Here is a 13016-nt window from a genome sequence, read left to right on the forward strand (position 1 = left end):
GATCCCACCCCTCACTGTTTCCTGCCCCCAACACGGCCATCGGAGCCCTCCCTGAACTTTGCCCCCAGCACCAAGGGCAGATATATGGCAGCTTATATACCCTCAGTGCAACCTGGCCCCAAAGATCCCCCTGGGCTCCCCACAAGTAAGGTGCTCAGCCATGTCCATCAGGGTCGGGGAGGGGAAGTCTTAAGTCCAAAAGGCCCTTAGAGCCTGGCTGGAAGATCTATGGGAGGGGCCTCAAAGGTCGTGGACAGCAGCAACCAGGAGTATGATGGGGCTTTCATGTGGCCTCCCTCTCGGAGACCCACCTCAGATGTGGCCTGCCTATCCTACTCCCCACAGGACTGAGGGATCCAAGAGAACCAAGTGCCGGTTATACATGCAGCCCTCCTTAGCCCCTACAGCATAGAGGTCCTAGATGGCAAAGGGGACCATCCTGTTCCTGCCCAGGACAGCCTGTGGGCCGCATGGATGCCACCCAAGAACAGGGACGCTGAGTCCTGACACCCACATCTTGTCTTTGGGGGCAAGGCACGCACTGATCCAGGTGCTCACAGCTTCGTGGTTTAGGCCCCATGGCCTACAGTCCTTTATTAGAGTAAGAGTCCCGAGGCCCAGCCCCTATATATATGATGGGTCCACTTGAGTGTCCTTAGGCGCCCCATGAGGGAGTAATAGCTTGGGTAGGGAGCTAGGAACCTTGCCCAGCCTGACCCTGGGGCAGGCGAGCGGCCCCCCAGCCCCCACCCCCACCCCAGGAGAGGGCGGGGTGAGAACCAGAGTCAAATCTTGGGCCGGGTCCAAGCGCCTGAGCACCCGGTTTACGCAGGAAATGGTCTAGTTCTCAGAAGTGGTCTAACCAGCCCCAGCCCCAGCCCCAGCCCGGCACCACCTAGAGGGTTCAAGTACATGGAGGAGAGGAGTAAGGCGGACTTAGGCCCTGGTACAGAGAAAGGGTGAAGGGAGAGAGAGGACCTGCGCTCAGGAGGGAGCGTGGTCTAGTGGCGGGAACCACGGGTCCCGCAGCGGGCGTGGTGGACTGTGCCGGAGGCCCCGGATCCACCCTGGGCGAGGCGAGGCCAGGCCCCAGCCCCATCAGGGCGCAGGGTGCGCAGCCAGGTGGCGCTCCAGCAGCGCGCGGTGCGAGAAGACCTTGCCGCAGGCGGGGCAGGGCGCGCGCTCGGGCCGGTGAGTGCGCATGTGCACGTTGAGCGAGCTCTTCTGCGTGAAGCGCTTGGCGCAGACGGCGCACTGGAAGGCGCGCACGCCGGTGTGCGTGACCATGTGTTTGAGCAGGTAGTCGCGTAGAGAGAAGGATCGCCAGCACACGGCGCACTGGTGCGGCTTCTCCCCTGCGGACGACAGGGCGGGCCGCGAAAGCAAGTCAGACTCTACAGCTCCCCGCCTCCACCCCACCCCACTCCACCCCCACCCTGGACGTCTGGACCTAGCAGGAGCTCCCCTCCCCTCCCGAACCACCACCCCGGGATCCCTTGCCTATCAGAGAACCCTCCCCTCACTATGGGATCTTCCCGCCCAACAGGGACACCCCCTCATCTCCAGGACCTCCCTTCACGTTGGGATTTTCCTGCCCAACAGGTATCCTCATACACTGAGGTACCTCTCTCCCATCCCTTCCTGGCAGGGACCCCCTTTCTGTTATCCTGGGATATCACTGTCTGACAGGGCACCCCTAAATCTAGCAAGCATCTGTCTGCAAGGAACCCAGCCTGTCTGGAACATCAGTTGCCCATCCGGACTGCCCACTGGGATCTCCCTCTACCCTCAGGGACCCTCCCCCTCAACCCCTACCCACCTGGCACAGGGAGACACTCCAACCTGGCCCCCCTCGCCCATGCCCATAGAGTCCCCTAAACTCAGTCTGACAAGGCCAGTGCCCTTTCATAAGGAGGGACCTGGACACATCTGCCACCTTCCTGCAGGAACCCCCAATTGTCCAGAACCCCTGCCCGCTGGCCACTATAATGTCCTTGGTATGATAGAGAGAGCTCCTCATTCTGGGTTAGGGGAGGGGAGGCAGGCTGAGTCCACCTCTAGATTCATCAGGTGTTAACAAAATGCCTATCTCAGCTAGGCGTGGTGGCTCACAACTGTAATCCCAGCACTTTGGGAGGCCAAGGCAGGCAGATCACTTGAGGCCAGGAGTTGGAGACCAACATGGCGAAACCCCATCTCTTTTGTATTTTTGTAAAAATACAAAAAATAGCCAGGTGTGGTGGTGCACGCCTGTAATCCCAGCTACTTGGGAGGCTGAGGCACAAGAATCACTTGAACCCAGGAGGCAGAGGTTGCAGTGAGCCGAGATCACACCACTGCACTCCAGCCTGGGCAACAGAGGGAGACTCGGTATCAAAAAAAAAAAAGAACTATCTCAGTGGCAGGGGACTGAAAGGCAGTGCCTACCAGAGGGTACCCCAGACTAACCAGGCCCAGGCACCTGGCTCAGATCACACACTTCACACAGCCAGCACTACCTTGGGGCCTCTGGCAGTTCCCTGGAGACTAATCACCCAACTCCCTTATTCCCAGGCCCCTGGCTTCTCCCAGGGCAGCCAGAGGTGATTTTAAACTGACATTTCAGTCACTCCCCAGCTTAGAACACCATGGCTTCCCCACCACTCACAGTCAAATCCCAAGTTCCAGCCCCTGCAGAAACCCCCCTCACTATCACTGTGGCCTTCTAGCCAAATCTTTGCTTTTTCTGACAATGCTCAGCAGGCTTCTGCTTTCCATTCCTTTGTCCTCCATCTCAGCCCCCAGGGAGCATCCTCCCACTCTTTACCTCTCCTGCAGCACTGCAGAGCCACCTCCCTGACACGGCCAAGGTCCGAGGGAACCTCCCCACAGCTTTTCGGGGTCCTCTGCAGCTGTGGAGTCCCCACACTGTACCTATGTTTTCCTACTCCTGCCCCAGTCTCAGGAGTTCCTGGGGCCTTCATCCCACCACCTCTGAGGGCTTTCTACCCCTGGGCCTGTAAACCCATCCTCCCTTGCTGCCAGCCCATAACGGGGACAGCTGGAAACCAGACACACAGGAGGCTCCCTGGAGCATAGTTTCCCAACCTGCCAGGACCCCCTGCCAAGGCTCCATCCCCATGATGTGCATCCTAGGCTGCTCAAGATTCCACCACCACCCTTCCAAAGGCCAGGACAGGCTCCTGCTTCCCAACCCAGCCTCAGGATCCCCCTCCACAGAAGCCGGTGCCTGCTGCTCCACAGAGTGGGGCTTTCCCCTCCCCCACATACCTTGCACATGGGGGAAGGCTCAATTTCCAGGCCCACTGCTTCCCAAAAGTGACAGAACAGTGCCAGTGCCCTGTAACTAGTGCTCAATTCCCCCTCAGGTTTAACTCTCCAATGAGAGATTGCTCCCTCTCCTCTCCCGCCCTGGCTCACCCGAGTGGATGAACATGTGCTTGGTGTAGTTTTTCCGGGAGCTGAACGTCTTGCGACAGTGGCTGCACTCATAGGTAGGTGGCTCAGCACCTGGGGTGCGAGCAGGGGTGCCTGAGGGGGCCGTGGTGGGAGCAGCAGAGGGAGCCGGGGCCTCCCCCAGCTGAGTACTGGGGGCTGCCTCGGGCTGGAGTGTGGGATAGAAGGCGGGTGGGGGCACAGGGGCTGGCCCCGATGGTGCTGAAGGGGGTGGTGCGGGTGGCCCGGGGGCACCCAAGTGAAAGGGGAAGAGTGCAACGGGCGGCCCTGGGGTCTTCACACCAGGCGGGCGGGGTCCAGACAGTATGCAGTCGGGCTGGACAGGGTTCTCAGTGGGACAGCCTTCGGGGACAGCGCCATCCTCGTCGTGCCAAGTGGATACATAGCTGTCTGGAAATACGTCCTCAGCTGCCCCAGCTCCCCTAAGAAAATCCCTCCCGGCACCACTGTAGTCAGCGAGGCCAGTGGGTGCAGGGGGCTCCTCACACGCGCTGTCAGCAGCAGCAGTGAGGAAGCCGGCAGCACAGTCTGGGAAAGAAGGAGGTGCCTGGCCCTCGCCTGGGCCGCCACCTTCGCCGTCCTCGCCATCGGTCTCATCGTCACTTTCCTCGTCATCCTCGTCACCTCGGTCGTCAGGGGCCGCGGACAGTGAGGGGTCAGCATCAGGCCCCTCAGCCTTGGCAGGTGTTGGGGGCGCAGGCAGCTGCAAACGTGCGGGCTGGCGCTGCTTACGGCTGTGTGCAGCACCGGGGTGCCCCGGCGGACGCGCAGCCAGCAGGTGGCGCAGGCGGTGACGCAGCTGCGCAGGCGCGAGTGGGGGGGGCACAGGGGTGGGCAGGGGTGTGGGCGCAGAGGTGCCCGGGGCTCGAGCGCGGGCGATAATCTGCGTGCATTCGTCGATAACTGTCTGTATGCGAAGCACCGACGCGGCCGTGAGCACCTGCAGGGCTTCACCCTGCGCCACAACGAGCGAACCGCTGTACAGGAACTCTACCAGCTGTCGCACCGTCTGCGCGGGCACCACCGGAGGCACACGGATCTCAGAGTGGCCGAGCAGCAGCTTGTCTTGGAAGAAGGGTGAGCCAGCCGCCAGCACGCAGCGGTGAGCACGCAGCGAAGCTTCACGAATGCGCACAGTCACGTCACAGAAGTGCCCCCCCAGCCTCTGCCCATTGAGGGTCTCAAGCAGAGAGCGTGAGAAGTTCTGCAGGTGTATGTGGTGCACAGCCTCTGCAGCCGCCATCTGCACAGAACAAGAGGAGGGCAGGGAGAGGTCAACTGAGGACCCCCATCTGTCCCAACGTCCCTGTCCCCTCACCCCTTGTTGCAGGACAGGGCTCAAGAGTGCACCACACTCCAAGGTGCGCTAACGCATCCCTCCCCAGCTGCCCTTCACAGTCCCCATTCCCAACACATGACCCTCCAGCACTCCCTCCTCCCCCCACCTCAGACCCGGCCAGGCCGTCTACAGCCCCCCATTAACGCTGCAAACCCTAGCACACCCCTAGGAGAGGGTGTTGGCCTCGCTCACTGCCCCTAAAAAGGTTCAGGCCTTGGCCTACTCTATGTTGACTCACCCACCCACCCCACCCCAACTCCAGTAACCCTAAGCCTCCCCAGGTGCCCCTCCAAGAGGGCAGCCCTGTGTGTAGAAGAGGCCAGGGACCCCCATCCCAACTGGCTAACCTGCCTCACCGAGAGCAGACCTTGCTCTCCACCCAGCTAGCTTCCACTCTTCCTCCACCTCTGCTGGCAGCTCCTTTTGGTTTCCTTTAGCCACATCCCCCAAGTATGAGACCCTGTGCACAGGCAGGATTGCTGCCTCAGAACCAGGTCACCTTAACTAGTATATACAGAGGCTTTCGCAGGAGTGGGATGGCATGACCTGCTTCCTGGGCAGGGTGGTTCTGGGTGTGCCTAGTCACTAAGGGCTGAGGGTAAAAGGTTGGGCATTACCTTGGGAGATGCCCCAGGGAAACCAGTACATAGTCCCTGGCAGCCCCTAGCATAGCAAGCAGGGAGGTGGCTCCTGCAGCCCCAGCTTCTTGCCATCTCGATGGGGCCTAGGGTATGGGTGTGGCACAGAGAGGGGAAGTGTAGAATGAGCAGGGGTGTGCGACTGGATAGCTGCCCATGGAGCAATCGGGGACACGGCCCAACATCAGGCATCAGAAAGGGGAGGGGGCAGTCCCCAGAGGACTCTGGAATCTGAGGAGTTCTGCTACTCCATCCATCAAGCAGGTAAACCGTGATCCTTCGGCCTGTTTCCCCTTCTATCAAACAAGGGATGAGATACTGGGCTGATCCCGCACCCAGACTGCACACACCTCCAGTCTAAGGGAGGAGGGAAGGAGCTCTGGACTCTGACATCCGTATAGGCTCCACCAGCCTGTCTCTCCCTTGGAGTCCCAAAGCCCCAGAGTGGGCTGGGCTTGATGCTGCCCCTACACCCTCGGGCTCTACTGGGGTCTCAAGATTCAACTCCTCCGACTCCTTATGCCCAATCCGCCGTCGCTTTGCTCAGCCAGACGCCTCCCTTTTTTGCATGCCCCACATTTGACCCTCAGACCACTTCGAGCACCTCCACTGCCCCGTTCCCGCTGTCCTAGACGGATGAAGAAACCTGGCTGGTGTCTCCGCGCCCTTCGCCTCCCCTTCTGTTCCCCACACGGCAGCCAGAGGGAGCTTTTCCAGACTACAGATCCGGATACACCACCCCGCTCCCCAGCCCCGTTCTGAGCCTTCTGTGCAATGCCTCAAAAAAGCCAGGCCTGTGCCCGCGCAAAGGCTAACTCAGCAAGCAGCACCCGCCCCATCTGTATTCATCTAGCACCTGAAAGGCTTCTAATCTGTCCGGCCGATGGGGACGGAAACGCGCATCAACCCAAGAGACTTGAACCTTCCTTTCCCGCCCCGCCCCGCGGCGGGCTCCATTCCTCAGTCCCGACGCCGCAAGGCCGGCCTGGACACTTCAGAACAAAGGCCTGCCCTCGAGACCCGGCGCCCAGGCCAGCTTCCCGGGTCCGGCGCCGCACACTCCCGCCACGCCTTCGCCGCGCGGTGTGCTTTACTCCGAGCGCGTTCTCCTATACTCTGCTCCATTGCCCGCGCCCCACCCTACGCCCAAAGCACCTCTCTGACCCGCCGCAGCCACCCCGCACTCTGGCTCGCGCCGTACCCCGGTCCTGCAGCGCCCCCTCGCGTTCGCAGCGTGCGCTTCTAGCGGAGCGCAGGTGCCCCTCCCCTGGCACGCCCCAGCCTCCTCGCCCGCCCTGCGGCAGGGGGATGCCCATTCGACCCCACCTCCGACTCCTCTTCAGGCACCAGGCTCTGCCGTGGCCGCCTCCTCCTCACCGACTACAAGGCCGCACTTCCGGGCCGTTACGCCGGCGGAACGGAAGCCTGCGGTCGCGGCGGCGCAGGGGAAACCCTAGGCCGAGGCACGTTTCCGGTATTTTTACGGCGATCAGCTCCCGCCACTCTGCACTCCGGCTCTCCTCTTAGTCGGAACCAAAGTCGAAGAGGCTAGGGCTGCCGCGTCGCGAGGAATCTGTGGACCAGAGCACTCTTCCGGCGTCGCCCAGGAGATCAGGGGTGTGGCGGGCCTGCGCGATCAATCCGCAGGCTCCCTGTGATGCAGAATGGGAAGGCAGTTCCCGGCCCAAGTCCCCAACCTGTTCTGGCCAGTTTAAACCCTACTGCGAACCGGGGAAGTGGCCTTATTCCTGTGACACGGGTGAGAGCTGAAGTAGGTCTCGGTCCTTGGCCGCCAGGAGGCGCAGGCAATCTACCACTACTGCAGACGCTCCAGGCCCGCCCGCTGTGGGTGGGATTGGGGAGAGGACCGCATCTCGGCCTTGGCACCTTCTACTACAACGCAGACAGGAACAGACAACTGCCTCACCCTGATCTGGGCCTCCCCTGAGCTAGACCCTGTGAGATTCTGGGACATTGCAAGTCAATCTGGTATGGGGGACAGAATTCTGAAAATGGCCCCCTCCAAGATTCCGTGCCCAAATCCCCAGAACCTGTAAATATGATTATCTCACCTATGAATAGTTACACTACATGGTGAAAGGGTTTTTGCAGACATAATTAAGGTTACTCATTAGCTGATCTTAAAATAGGATATGATTCTGGATTATTTTGGTAGGTCCAAGGTATCATAAGGGTCCTTAAAGGGAGAAGAGGAAGGTGGAGAAACTTGAAGTAGGAGAAGGGTTCCAGAGGCTTTGAAGGTAGAGAGGTCCATGAGAGGGAATGCAACAGGACAGGTGTCATGCTGAGTATCTGAGAAGAGCTGCAACAACAGCCAGCAAGGAAACAGACCTCATGGCCCGGCGCAGTGGCTCACGCCTGTATTCCCAGCACTTTGGGAGGGCGAGGCGGGTGGATCATGAGGTCAGGAGATCGAGACCATCCTGGTTAACACAGTGAAACCCCATCTCTACTAAAAATACAGAAAATTAGCCGGGCGTGGTGGCAGGCGCCTGTAGTCCCAGCTACTCGGGAGGCTGAGGCAGGAGACTGGCATGAATCCGGGAGGCGGAGCTTGAAGTGAGCTGAGATCGCGCCAGTGCACTCCAGCCTAGGCGACAGAACGAGACTCCATCTCAAAAAAAAAAAAAAAAAAAAAAAAGGCCGGGCGCGGTGGCTCACGCCTATAATCCCAGCACTTTGGGAGGCCGAGGCGGGCAGATCACGAGGTCAGGAGATCGAGAGCATCCTGGCTAACACGGTGAAACCCCGTCTCAACTAAAAATACAAAACAAAATTAGCCGAGCACGGTGGCGGGCGCCTGTAGTCCCAGCTACTCAGGAGGCTGAGGCAGGAGAATGGCGTGAACCCGGGAGGCGGAGCTTGCAGTGAGCCAAGATAGCGCCACTGCAGTCCAGCCTGGGCGAAAGAACGACACTCCGTCTCAAAAAAAAAAAAAAAGAAAGAAAGAAAAGAAAACAGACCTCAGCCCTAGAAGTGCGTGGAGCTAGATTCTGCCCACAACCTGAATGAGCTTGGAAGCAAATTCTTCCCCAGAGCCTCCAGATAGCAGCTCAGTCCATACCACACCTTGATTTCAGCCTTTATGAGACCCACAGAAGACCTACTTGGGCTTCTGACCTATGGAATGGTGAGCTAATAAATGGATATTGTTTTAACCTATGGAGTTTCTGGTAATTTGTTATAGTAACGATAGAAAACAAATACATCTGGTGAGACCCAGGGCCTCCACACAGTGACAGTCCAATAAATGCCACTATTTGTTTCCCATCTGATGAACACATTCCTCACATTTCCCTCACTGAAAGCTTTATTTCTGTGCCTTCCCAGCTTTTACCAGGCCCCTTCGTGATCTCATTCCTCAGGGAGCAGTTCTCACTTCCCCTATCCCAGAGGACAGAGGGACTCGGGAGTGAAAGAGGGAACCAACTGTCCAAACGCATGACTAGAACAAAGCCTCCAGAAGACAGACAAGGTCAGGATGGCTGTCCTTCACCCAGGACAGCTACTGGGTGATTGTGTTGTAGATGTGGTATTTGGAGGTCAGGGGGAGGAAAATATGTGCCAGGTGGGAAACCTCATTAAAACACAAGTCTAGGCTGGGCACAGTAGCTCACACCTGTAATCCCAGCACTTTGGGAGGCCGAGGCGGGTGGATCACCTGATGTCAGGAGTTTGAGACCAGCCTGGCCAACATGGTGAAACCCTGTCTCTACTTTTTTTTTTTTTTTGTCTGAGACAAAGTCTCGCTCTTGTCCCCCAGGCTGGAGTGCAATGGCGCGATCTTGGTTCACTGCAACCTCCGCCTCACAGGTTCAAGCGATTCTCCTGCCTCAGCCTCCTGAGTAGCTGGGATTACAGGCGCCTACCCATGCCCTGCTAATTTTTGTATTTTTAGTAGAGACGGGGTTTCGCCATGTTCGCCAGGCTGGTCTCAAACTCCTGACCTCAGGTGATCTGCCCGCCTCGGCCTCCTAAAGTGCTGGGATTACAGGCATGAGCCACTGTGCCCGGCCCGTCTCTACTAAAAATACAAAAAATTAGCTGGGCGTGGTGGCGGGCGCCCATAATCCCAGCTACTTGGGAGGCAGAGGCAGGAGAATCGCTTGAACCCAGGAGGCGGAGGTTATAGTGAGCTGAGATCGTACCATTGCACTCCAGCCTGGGCAACAAGTGTGAAAATCCATCTCAAAACAAAACAACAACAAAAAACACACAAGTCTAATAACCTGCCATCATCATTGTCTTTGTTCAGACTCAAACCATGGCCTGCTGGACCCACTGGGTCTGCTTTCACTGGGCTGAGTTTTGGGAAGAGCATAAGGGTAGGTGGGAAGGCATGCATGAGGCCTCTGAGGAGGGAGGACGGCCCTCCCTTGGGCAAGACAAATGAGTGAACCTTGGGCTGAGTGGCAGGATTGCAGTGCATTGAGGGGGGGAAGCCATGTCCCATTAGCCCCATTAGCATGTTTAAAGGGCTGTAGGGAAGACAGTGCACCTAGTAGGGTGGCAAATGCAGGAGTCCTAGCAGGAAACAGTAGCTGCCCCGACAGCAGTGAAGGGCAGAAAGGGACAGATTCAGGGTAGGAAGGAGAGGGCATGAGTGGCTTTAGAGAAAGTCTCAGCCCCAAGGGATGGGGCCTGGAGGATTAGGGCAAGATAGGGGTGGAAGAACCTGCCCAAGGGCTAGGATGAACACAGGAAGGAGAAAACCAAACCCTGACCTCTCTCAAGCAGCCAAGGGAGGTGAGAGCTGCAGCCTCAAGGGTTATTTTCCTTTTCTCTCTAAAGATCTTTTCACAAGGCTGGGCGTGGTGGCGTCTGTAATCTCATAATTCCAGCACTTTGGGAGGCTTAGGCAGGTGGATCACCTGAGGTTAGGAGTTCGAGACCACCCTGGCCAACATGGTGAAACCCTGTCTCTACTAAAAATACAAAAATTGGCCGAGCACGGTGGCTCATGCCTGTAATCCCAGCACTCTGGGAGGCCGAGACAGGTGGATCACCTGAGATCAGGAGTTGGAGACCAACCTGGCCAATATGGTGAAAACCCCATCTCTAGCTGGGCGTGGTGGTGGGCACCTGTAATCCCAACTACTCTGGAGGCTGAGGCAGGAGAATAGCTTGAACCCGGGAGGTGGAGGTTGCAGTGAGCCGAAATCGTGTCATTGCACTCCAGCCTGGGCGACAAGAGCAAGACTCCATCTTTTTTTTTTTTTTCTTTTTTTTGAGACGGAGTCTCGCTCTGTCGCCCAGGCTGGAGTGCAGTGGCGCAATCTCGGCTCACTGCAAGTTCTGCCTCCCGGGTTCAAGGGATTCTCCTGCCTCAGCCTCCCGAGTAGCTGGGACTACAGGCACCCGCCACCACGCCCTGCTAATTTTTTTGTATTTTTAGTAGAAGTGGGGTTTCACCGTGTTAGCCAGGATATGGACTCCATCTTTAAAAATATATATATATATATATACAAAAATTAGCTGGGTGTGGTGGCAGGTGCCTGTAGTCCCAGCTACTTGGGAGGCTGAAGCAGGAGAATCCCTTGAACCCAGGAGGTGGAGGTTGCAGTGAGCCGAGATCACGCCACTGCACTCCAGCCTGGGAGACTGTCTCAAAAAAAAAAAAAAAAAAAAAAGGGCTCGGTGCAGTGGCTCATGCCTGTAATCTCAGGACTGTGGGAGGCTGAGGTGGGCAGATCACCTGAGATCAGGAGTTCCAGCCTAGCCAACATGGCAAAACCCCGTCTCCACTAAAAGTACAAAAATTAGCCAGGCGTGGTGGTGGGCACCTGTAATCCCAGCTACTTGGGAGGCTGAGGCAGGAGAATACCTTGAACACGGGAGGCGGATGTTGCAGTGAGCCGAGATTGCACCACTGCACTTCAGCCTGGGCGACAAGAGCAAGACTCCATCTCAAAATAATAATAATAATAATAAAAAGAATGTGTATATATTTGTGTGTGTGTGTGTGTGTGTGTGTGTGTGTGTGTGTATGTGTATGAACCCAAAGACCTTATCACTGGTTGTGGGGGCATTTCAAGGAATAAATGTGTACCTGAGAACACAGGTTTGACAAGCTAGGGAGGAGGGCAATGTGGCCTGCAAATATTAAAAACTCCAGGCTAGGCCAGATGCGGTGGCTCACGCCTGTAATCCCAGCACTTTGGGAGGCCGAGGTGGGCGGATCACGAGGTCAGGAGATCAAAACCATCCTGGCTAACACGGTGAAACCCCGTCTCTACTAAAAATACAAAAAATTAGCCGGGCATGGTGGCAGGCGCCTGTAGTCCCAGCTACTCAGGAGGCTGAGGCAGGAGAATGGCGTGAACCTGGGAGGTGGAGCTTGCAGTGAGCCAAGATGGTGCCACTGCACTCCAGCACTCCAGCCTGGGCAACAGAGCGAGACTCCGTCTCAAAAAAGAAGAAAAAACAACTCCAGGCTAAGCCCAAGGCCTGAGATGGGAAATGGTGGCCATTGAGGGAAGAGTCTGTGAGAGCACAATGACCACAGATGTGAAAGGAGCAGAAGAAATTGAGCTCCAGGGTGACTGGGCCTCCTCAGCTGGCTAAGGCAGGGCGCCTCTGACAGCATGCGTCAGAGAACAGACAGCTCCCACCAAGGAGTCTTCCAGAACCTCTCAGCTGTTCCTGATTCCATCTCAGTCAGGATCCCAACCTCCCTCCACCCTCCATCACTTCCCGGCTAGCGTTTCATCCAGGCTCCCCCTCTTTGGCTGTCACACTCAAGTCCTTGTGTCCAGAAACCCGGTCCCATCCTAGTGGGTTTGGGTTGTGCCAGGTGTGGAATATAGATTCCATGATCCATGCACAGTGGTTGTGGGGGCATTTCAAGTACTAAATGAGTATACCCAAGAGCAGGCACTAAGCATATACCTGCAGAAATGCTTCCTGGTTTCAGGCAGATCGGAGTGGAGGCTGAGGGGTGGTCCCTGGCAAGGCAAATAGCAGCAGTGAAGACTTGAGCCCTTCTGATGGGACAGAGAAGACATGGGAGCCGTGTGAGGTGGGAAGGGACCATGGCAGGATCCCCTGTATACTCCAGAAAGTCCTCTGAGGCTGCAGCTTAGAGAGAGGCTGGAGGGAGGCCCAGCCCAGGCCCTGGTGGAGCCAGGGAAGCGGCAGAAGCAATGAGTGGGACCAGGCAAGTTGCCGTTGGGATTTACCAGAAAAGTAGCAGCATCCATACAGGTATTGAGGGCTGTCAACAAAGGCGGGTGGGGGTAAGGAATATTTACAACAGAGAAAAGATTTAATGTGCTTTCATATGTAAAATACAAAGAAGAAGGTACTACCAGCCCTGTGGACAGAGGCCTGAGAACTCTGGAAGAAGGAGACCTAAGCTGAGACAATACTGAAAACAACACAACAACCACGGGCGCTTTGCCAGGGTCCCAGCACCTTGACCTGTACTGTGCCCTTGGATTAATTTTGAAGAGTTTAAAAAACCCAAAGGCTGGGCACAGTGGCTCACGCCTGTAATCCTAGCACTTTGGGAGGCCGAGGTGGGCAGATCACCTGAGGTCAAGAGTTCCAGACCAGCCTGACCA

The 13016-nt window shown here is 57.1% G+C and overlaps 1 protein-coding gene across 4 annotated transcripts; it reads right to left on the reverse strand.

Moving 5' to 3' along the window:
• Positions 1-561: 561 nt before the first annotated feature.
• On the reverse strand, positions 562-8491 carry ZBTB45 (zinc finger and BTB domain containing 45). 4 transcript variants are annotated; one of them, XM_054463010.2, is made up of 3 exons: positions 6760-8491; positions 3421-4699; positions 562-1355 (listed from the first exon to the last, which is right to left on the reverse strand). In XM_054463010.2, the coding sequence occupies exons 2-3, from the start codon at positions 4697-4699 to the stop codon at positions 1099-1101; spliced, it is 1536 nt and encodes a 511-aa protein (XP_054318985.1). In that variant the 5' UTR covers positions 6760-8491; the 3' UTR covers positions 562-1098. The 4 variants fall into 4 exon arrangements, with proteins under 4 accessions (XP_054318985.1, XP_054318987.1, XP_063514242.1 ...); XM_054463012.2 differs by having other exon boundaries at positions 6635-6957; XM_063658172.1 differs by lacking the exon at positions 6760-8491 and adding an exon at positions 6589-6644.
• Between the last annotated feature and the right edge of the window lie 4525 nt (positions 8492-13016).

This window comes from Pongo pygmaeus, chromosome 20, assembly GCF_028885625.2.
Source record: "Pongo pygmaeus isolate AG05252 chromosome 20, NHGRI_mPonPyg2-v2.0_pri, whole genome shotgun sequence".
In the NCBI taxonomy this organism is placed as follows: Eukaryota; Metazoa; Chordata; class Mammalia; order Primates; family Hominidae; genus Pongo; species Pongo pygmaeus.

Bases quoted from the DNA above. Each gene is read 5' to 3' on its own strand.
- ZBTB45 (XM_054463010.2), bottom strand. From the start codon at position 4,699: ATGGCGGCTGCAGAGGCTGTGCACCACATACACCTGCAGAACTTCTCA. The intron at 1,356-3,420 runs GTGAGCCAGGGC...TGTCGTCCGCAG, and splicing joins GCACATGTTCATCCACTCGG to GGGAGAAGCCGCACCAGTGC.